An 8672-nucleotide genomic window follows, 5' to 3' on the forward strand; every position below is an offset into this window, starting at 1 on the left:
ATTTCCTATAGTATAATGGCAACTGCAAGTAACAACAATAGACACCATTGAAGAAATCATCACATTTCCTATAGTATAATGGCAACTGCAAGTAACAACAATAGACACCATTGAAGAAATCACCACATTTCCTATAGTATAATGGCAACTGCAAGTAACAACAATAGACATCATTGAAGAAATCATCACATTTCCTATAGTATAATGGCAACTGCAAGTAACAATAATAGACACCATTGAAGAAATCATCACATTTCCTATAGTATAATGGCAACTGCAAGTAACAACAATAGACACCATTGAAGAAACTCACCACATTTCCTATAGTATAATGGCAACTGCAAGTAACAATAATAGACATCATTGAAGAAATCATCACATTTCATATAGTATAATGGCAACTGCAAGTAACAATAATAGACATCATTGAAGAAATCATCACATTTCCTATAGCATAATGGCAACTGGTAGTAACAACAATAGACACCATTGAAGAAATCATCACATTTCCTATAGTATAATGGCAACTGCAAGTAAAAACAATAGACATCATTGAAGAAATCATCACATTTCCTATAGTATAATGGCAACTGCAATTAACAATAATAGACACCATTGAAGAAATCATCACATTTCCTATAGTATAATGGCAACTGCAAGTAACAACAATAGACACCATTGAAGAAATCATCACATTTCCTATAGTATAATGGCAACTGCAAGTAACAACAATAGACACCATTGAAGAAATCATTACATTTCCTATAGTATAATGGCAACTACAAGTTACAACAATAGACACCATTGAAGAAACTCACCACATTTCCTATAGTATAATGGCAACTGCAAGTAACAATAATAGACACCATTGAAGAAATCATCACACTTCCTATAGTATAATGGCAACTGCAAGTAACAATAATAGACATCATTTAAGAACTCATCACATTTCCTATAGTATAATGGCAACTACAAGTAACAACAATAGACACCATTGAAGAAATCATCACATTTCCTATAGTATAATGGCAACTGCAAGTAACAACAATAGACACCATTGACAACTAAACTCATCACATTTCCTATAGTATAATGGCAACTGCAAGTAACAACAATAGACACCATTGAAGAAACTCATCACATTTCCTATAGTATAATGGCAACTGCAAGTAACAACAATAGACACCATTGAAGAAATCACCACATTTCCTATAGTATAATGGCAACTGCAAGTAACAACAATAGACACCATTGACAAATAAACTCATCACATTTCCTATAGTATAATGCCAACTGCAAGTAACAATAATAGACACCATTGAAGAAATCATCACATTTCCTATAGTATAATGGCAACTGCAAGTAACAATAATAGACATCATTGAAGAAATCATCACATTTCATATAGTATAATGGCAACTGCAAGTAACAATAATAGACATCATTGAAGAAATCATCACATTTCCTATAGCATAATGGCAACTGGTAGTAACAACAATAGACACCATTGAAGAAATCATCACATTTCCTATAGTATAATGGCAACTGCAAGTAACAACAATAGACATCATTGAAGAAATCATCACATTTCCTATAGTATAATGTCAACTGCAAGTAACAATAATAGACACCATTGAAGAAACTCACAACATTTCCTATAGTATAATGGCAACTGCAAGTAACAATAATAGACACCATTGAAGAAATCATCACATTTCCTATAGTATAATGGCAACTGCAAGTAACAACAATAGACACCATTGAAGAAATCATCACATTTCCTATAGTATAATGGCAACTGCAAGTAACAACAATAGACACCATTGAAGAAACTCACCACATTTCCTATAGTATAATGGCAACTGCAAGTAACAATAATAGACACCATTGAAGAAATCATCACATTTCCTATAGTATAATGGCAACTGCAAGTAACAATAATAGACATCATTGAAGAACTCATCACATTTCCTATAGTATAATGGCAACTGCAAGTAACAACAATAGACACCATTGAAGAAATCATCACATTTCCTATAGTATAATGGCAACTGCAAGTAACAATAATAGACATCATTGAAGAAATCATCACATTTCCTATAGTATACTGGCAACTGCAAATAACAATAATAGACACCATTGAAGAAACTCACCACATTTCCTATAGTATAATGGCAACTGCAAGTAACAATAATAGACACCATTGAAGAAATCATCACATTTCCTATAGTATAATGGCAACTGCAAGTAACAACAATAGACACCATTAAAGAAATCATCACATTTCCTATAGTATAATGGCAACTGCAAGTAACAACAATAGACACCATTGAAGAAACTCACCACATTTCCTATAGTATAATGGCAACTGCAAGTAACAATAATAGACATCATTTAAGAACTCATCACATTTCCTATAGTATAATGGCAACTACAAGTAACAACAATAGACACCATTGAAGAAATCATCACATTTCCTATAGTATAATGGCAACTGCAAGTAACAACAATGGACACCATTGACAACTAAACTCATCACATTTCCTATAGTATAATGGCAACTGCAAGTAACAACAATAGACACCATTGAAGAAACTCATCACATTTCCTATAGTATAATGGCAACTGCAAGTAACAACAATAGACACCATTGAAGAAATCACCACATTTCCTATAGTATAATGGCAACTGCAAGTAACAACAATAGACACCATTGACAAATAAACTCATCACATTTCCTATAGTATAATGCCAACTGCAAGTAACAATAATAGACACCATTGAAGAAATCATCACATTTCCTATAGTATAATGGCAACTGCAAGTAACAATAATAGACATCATTGAAGAAATCATCACATTTCATATAGTATAATGGCAACTGCAAGTAACAATAATAGACATCATTGAAGAAATCATCACATTTCCTATAGCATAATGGCAACTGGTAGTAACAACAATAGACACCATTGAAGAAATCATCACATTTCCTATAGTATAATGGCAACTGCAAGTAACAACAATAGACATCATTGAAGAAATCATCACATTTCCTATAGTATAATGGCAACTGCAAGTAACAATAATAGACACCATTGAAGAAACTCACAACATTTCCTATAGTATAATGGCAACTGCAAGTAACAATAATAGACACCATTGAAGAAATCATCACATTTCCTATAGTATAATGGCAACTGCAAGTAACAACAATAGACACCATTGAAGAAATCATCACATTTCCTATAGTATAATGGCAACTGCAAGTAACAACAATAGACACCATTGAAGAAACTCACCACATTTCCTATAGTATAATGGCAACTGCAAGTAACAATAATAGACACCATTGAAGAAATCATCACATTTCCTATAGTATAATGGCAACTGCAAGTAACAATAATAGACATCATTGAAGAACTCATCACATTTCCTATAGTATAATGGCAACTGCAAGTAACAACAATAGACACCATTGAAGAAATCATCACATTTCCTATAGTATAATGGCAACTGCAAGTAACAATAATAGACATCATTGAAGAAATCATCACATTTCCTATAGTATACTGGCAACTGCAAATAACAATAATAGACACCATTGAAGAAACTCACCACATTTCCTATAGTATAATGGCAACTGCAAGTAACAATAATAGACACCATTGAAGAAATCATCACATTTCCTATAGTATAATGGCAACTGCAAGTAACAACAATAGACACCATTAAAGAAATCATCACATTTCCTATAGTATAATGGCAACTGCAAGTAACAACAATAGACACCATTGAAGAAACTCACCACATTTCCTATAGTATAATGGCAACTGCTAGTAACAACAATGGCAACTGCAAGTAACAATAATAGACACCATTGAAGAAACTCACTACATTTCCTATAGCATAATGGCAACTGCAAGTAACAACAATAGACACCATTGAAGAAATCATCACATTTCCTATAGTATAATGGCAACTACAAGTAACAATAATAGACACCATTGAAGAAACTAACCACATTTCCTAAAGTATAATGGCAACTGCAAGTAACAATAATAGACACAATTGAAGAAACTCACCACATTTCCTATAGTATAATGGCAACTGCAAGTAACAACAATAGACACAATTGAAGAAATCATCACATTTCCTATAGTATAATGGCAACTACAAGTACCAACAATAGACACCATTGAAGAAACTCATTACATTTGCTATAGTATAATAGCAACTGCAAGTAACAATAATAGACACCATTGAAGAAATCATCACATTTCCTATAGTATAATGGCAACTGCAAGTAACAATAATAGACATCATTGAAGAAATCATCACATTTCCTATAGTATAATGGCAACTGCAAGTAACAACAATAGACAGCATTGAAGAAACTCACCACATTTCCTATAGTATAATGGCAACTGCAAGTAAGAACAATAGACACCATTGAAGAAATCATCACATTTCCTATAGTATAATGGCAACTGCAAGTAACAATAATAGACATCATTGAAGAAATCATCACATTTCCTATAGTATAATGGCAACTGCAAGTAACAATAATAGACATCATTGAAGAACTCATCACATTTCCTATAGTATAATGGCAACTGCAAGTAACAATAATAGACACCATTGAAGAAATCATCACATTTCGTATAGTATAATGGCAACTGCAAGTAACAATAATAGACACCATTGAAGAAATCATCACATTTCCTATAGTATAATGGCAACTGCAAGTAACAATAATAGACACCATTGAAGAAATCATCACATTTCCTATAGTATAATGGCAACTGCAAGTAACAACAATAGACACCATTGAAGAAAACATCACATTTCGTATAGTATAATGGCAACTGCAAGTAACAATAATAGACACCATTGAAGAAATCATCACATTTCCTATAGTATAATGTCAACTGCAAGTAACAATAATAGACACCATTGAAGAAATCATCACATTTCCTATAGTATAATGGCAACTGCAAGTAACAATAATAGACACCATTGAAGAAATCATCACATTTCCTATAGTATAATGGCAACTGCAAGTAACAACAATAGACATCATTGAAGAAAACATCACATTTCCTATAGTATAATGGCAACTGCAAGTAACAATAATAGACACCATTGAAGACACTCACCACATTTCCTATAGTATAATGGCAACTGCAAGTAACAACAATAGACACCATTGAATAAATCATCACATTTTCCATAGTATTATGAAAACTGCAAGTAACAATAATAGACAGCATTGAAGAAATCATCACATTTCCTATAGCATAATGGCAACTGCTAGTAACAACAATAGACACCATTGAAGAAATCATCACATTTCCTATAGTATAATGGCAACTGCAAGAAACAATAATAGACAGCATTGAAGAAATCATCACATTTCCTATAGCATAATGGCAACTGCTAGTAACAACAATAGACACCATTGAAGAAATCATCACATTTCCTATAGTATAATGGCAACTGCAAGTAACAATAATAGACATCATTGAAGAAATCATCACATTTCCTATAGTATAATGCCAACTGCAAGTAACAATAATAGACACCATTGAAGAAACTCACCACATTTCCAATAGTATAATGGCAACTGCAAGTAACAACAATAGACACCATTGAAGAAATCATCACATTTTCTATAGTATAATGGCAACTACAAGTAACAACAATAGACAGCATTGAAGAAACTCATCACATTTCCTATAGTATAATGGCAACTGCAAGTAACAATAATAGACATCATTGAAGAAATCATCACATTTAATATAGTATAATGGCAACTGCAAGTAACAACAATAGACACCATTGAAGAAATCATCACATTTCCTATAGTATAATGGCAACTGCAAGTAACAACAATAGACATCATTGAAGAAATCATCACATTTCCTATAGTATAATGGCAACTGCAAGAAACAATAATAGACACCATTGAAGAAATCATCACATTTCCTATAGTATAATGGCAACTGCAAGTAACAATAATAGACACCATTGAAGAAACTCACCACATTTCCTATAGCATAATGGCAACTGCTAGTAACAACAATAGACACCATTGAAGAAATCATTACATTTCCTATAGTATAATGGCAACTGCAAGTAAGAACAATAGACACCATTGAAGAAACTCATCACATTTCATATAGTATAATGGCAACTGCAAGTAACAACAATAGACACCATTGAAGAAATCACCACATTTCCTATAGTATAATGGCAACTGCAAGTAACAACAATAGACACCATTGACAAATAAACTCATCACATTTCCTATAGTATAATGGCAACTGCAAGTAACAACAATAGACACCATTGAAGAAATCACCACATTTCCTATAGTATAATGGCAACTGCAAGTAACAACAATAGACAACGTTTATACATATCAAACAGTCAACGCTGACCTTGTTTATATTCACTATGTCCAATGCCTCAGAGACCCGGAACAAGAGACACAAAACGTTATCGTGAAGTCATCTAAGACAGATTACGCATACATTGAAATATTGTATCAATAAATACGTTACGGCTTATTTCTAAGAAAGGTCAGTGAAAAGGTCAGTAAAAGCAGGAGTTCACTGGGTGGGGTCGGGGAATCCCACGGATATACAACCTCACACTGGTCCCAATATTTACCAATTAGAGAAAATTTGTAACATATAACCTTCATTTCCTGGATCTGTCTGAACGTCCCGGTCACATGTTTGGGATAAATTTTCAATATGGCGATGAACATCTAGGAAGAAGAAAATTTGCTTATGTCATACAGTTGTTTACAATACTATTGTACACGATAAAAACGATAATACATTCATGAGGAATAGGCTGAACAGAACAGGTCAAATGATTACTTACTGTCAATCGCAGCATTCCTTTTGATTGCATTGACTAATGTCTTTAATTTCCGCTTTGCTCTTTGCCCTGTGAAAAGGAAATGTGTCATATATTCCCGTGTTATTCTAAAGATGGGCCATATAGTTCAGTTTTATTTGAGAAATATGGCACATATTTGAGTTTTATTCTTCAGATGGGCCATATAGTTCAGTTTTATTTGTGAAATGTGACATATATTTCCGTTTTATTCTAAAGATGGGCCATATAGTTCAGTTTTATTTGAGAAATGTGGCAAATATTTGAGTTAAATAACAGACATACCATACGCGAAAGCAACAGCGGTCTTTAAGCGCCATTTATTACTGCAAACATATAAAACTGATTAAATAAGCACATCTAATGGACTTTATCAAACATACAAGATTTAATTTGTCTATGCTGTAGACTTTAACGTATGGACAGGCTTATTTTAAAATCAACCGTAAGCGTAGAAGTATTATTATGTTTCAAAATACACCGTAAGCTTTTTTTATTGCACTGCCTCGATTCAATCAATGTAACTCAATAAAGACCACATCAATCTCAGCTGCCTTCGAGCTGGTTTTGTCCATAACAGGTGTATGATCGTCAAGAAAAAAACATTACATACATTTCCCGCCACTTCAACATGGTCAGACATATCAGACCGGAAACTATGGCAACCACTGCACCGATGAGAGTGAATGGAAGCGGAAAGGCGTCTTCAATCTAAAACAGCATTGACCTTTTTTTAGAAATTATTTTTTATGAACGAAATGTATGTCGTATCTTAATTTTTACAATACCGGAATAAGTTATTGCTGAAATGAAATTCAATGAAATATTGCCTTCTGTCAAATCGAAGCATCTCGGCCTTTTTCATTGGATGTATGCTACTGCATTAGTAAAAGAAGTTCGTATAATTAATAATAATACAATCTAATATTAATTAGGTCAAGGTTTTAAACGTGTAATTTATGTAACTTATTTCAAATTGGTTCCTTCTTAAAGACCTAGTTTAATGAATGTTTGGCATGACAATCCCTTGCTGTGCATCTCCCGCTGATTGCATTGATGTCAGAGTAGGGGCCAATTTCCTATTTATTTGTTTATTGGCTCAGGACTATTTAGGGTCAATTTCTATAATAAAACCTCCAAAACTGATATTCATATCGGAGATCTGATAAGACAATTAGGCATTAAGATTGTGATCAATACATAGACATTGTGTTCATCAATACACGGTTGGGGGGGGGGGGGGTCACTTATAAAAGGATTAACTAGGCCTTTAAGTGTATAATTGTAAAAATAATTGAGATTCCTAAGGGTAAAGTCATCAGGCTTAAATGCCAAATTGGAATTACTACACGATCTAATGTAAGGAATTCTTACATTGTAAAACCGTCCACAAACATCCGATGTTGTTTTCGATGGGAAATGGCCGAGGTGGTCCGATTGGCCTTGTATCAAGGCTTACTAATACGTGAGCATGCAATAACATAACATTTTCTTGCACACCGGATATTACGTCTGGCACACAATATTCTAAATGATTTACGGGCAACAACGCGCCACATTTTATTTGTCTTTATTAGATTCACATAAACGCTAGCTCAACTACTCATCGTTGGTGCAAAGAAAATGAGCTATCGACTCTTACGTGGTGCAGCTGTGCCTTTTGTTTATTTGTACACACATGCGTATGACTTACATTTCCTCAGACAGTTTTATTAAATGGACACATTTCGAAAATCGGTGAAAGTGGTGCCGTATAAGAACACTTC

At 33.4% G+C, this 8672-nt stretch overlaps 1 protein-coding gene across 1 annotated transcript in view; it reads right to left on the reverse strand.

Moving 5' to 3' along the window:
- The window catches only part of LOC128219483 (uncharacterized), a 28797-nt gene that overhangs the window by 17902 nt on the left and 2223 nt on the right, over nucleotides 1–8672 (reverse strand). The window contains exons 3-6 of the mRNA XM_052927292.1: nucleotides 7520–7617; nucleotides 7192–7232; nucleotides 6892–6957; nucleotides 6701–6772 (exon numbers count right to left, since the gene is read on the reverse strand). Of these exons, the coding sequence (XP_052783252.1) occupies nucleotides 6701–6772; nucleotides 6892–6957; nucleotides 7192–7232; nucleotides 7520–7617 (277 nt within the window). The remainder of the gene's footprint in view (nucleotides 1–6700; nucleotides 6773–6891; nucleotides 6958–7191; nucleotides 7233–7519; nucleotides 7618–8672) is intronic.

Source organism: Mya arenaria, chromosome 15, assembly GCF_026914265.1.
Source record: "Mya arenaria isolate MELC-2E11 chromosome 15, ASM2691426v1".
NCBI classification, from domain to species: domain Eukaryota; kingdom Metazoa; phylum Mollusca; class Bivalvia; order Myida; family Myidae; genus Mya; species Mya arenaria.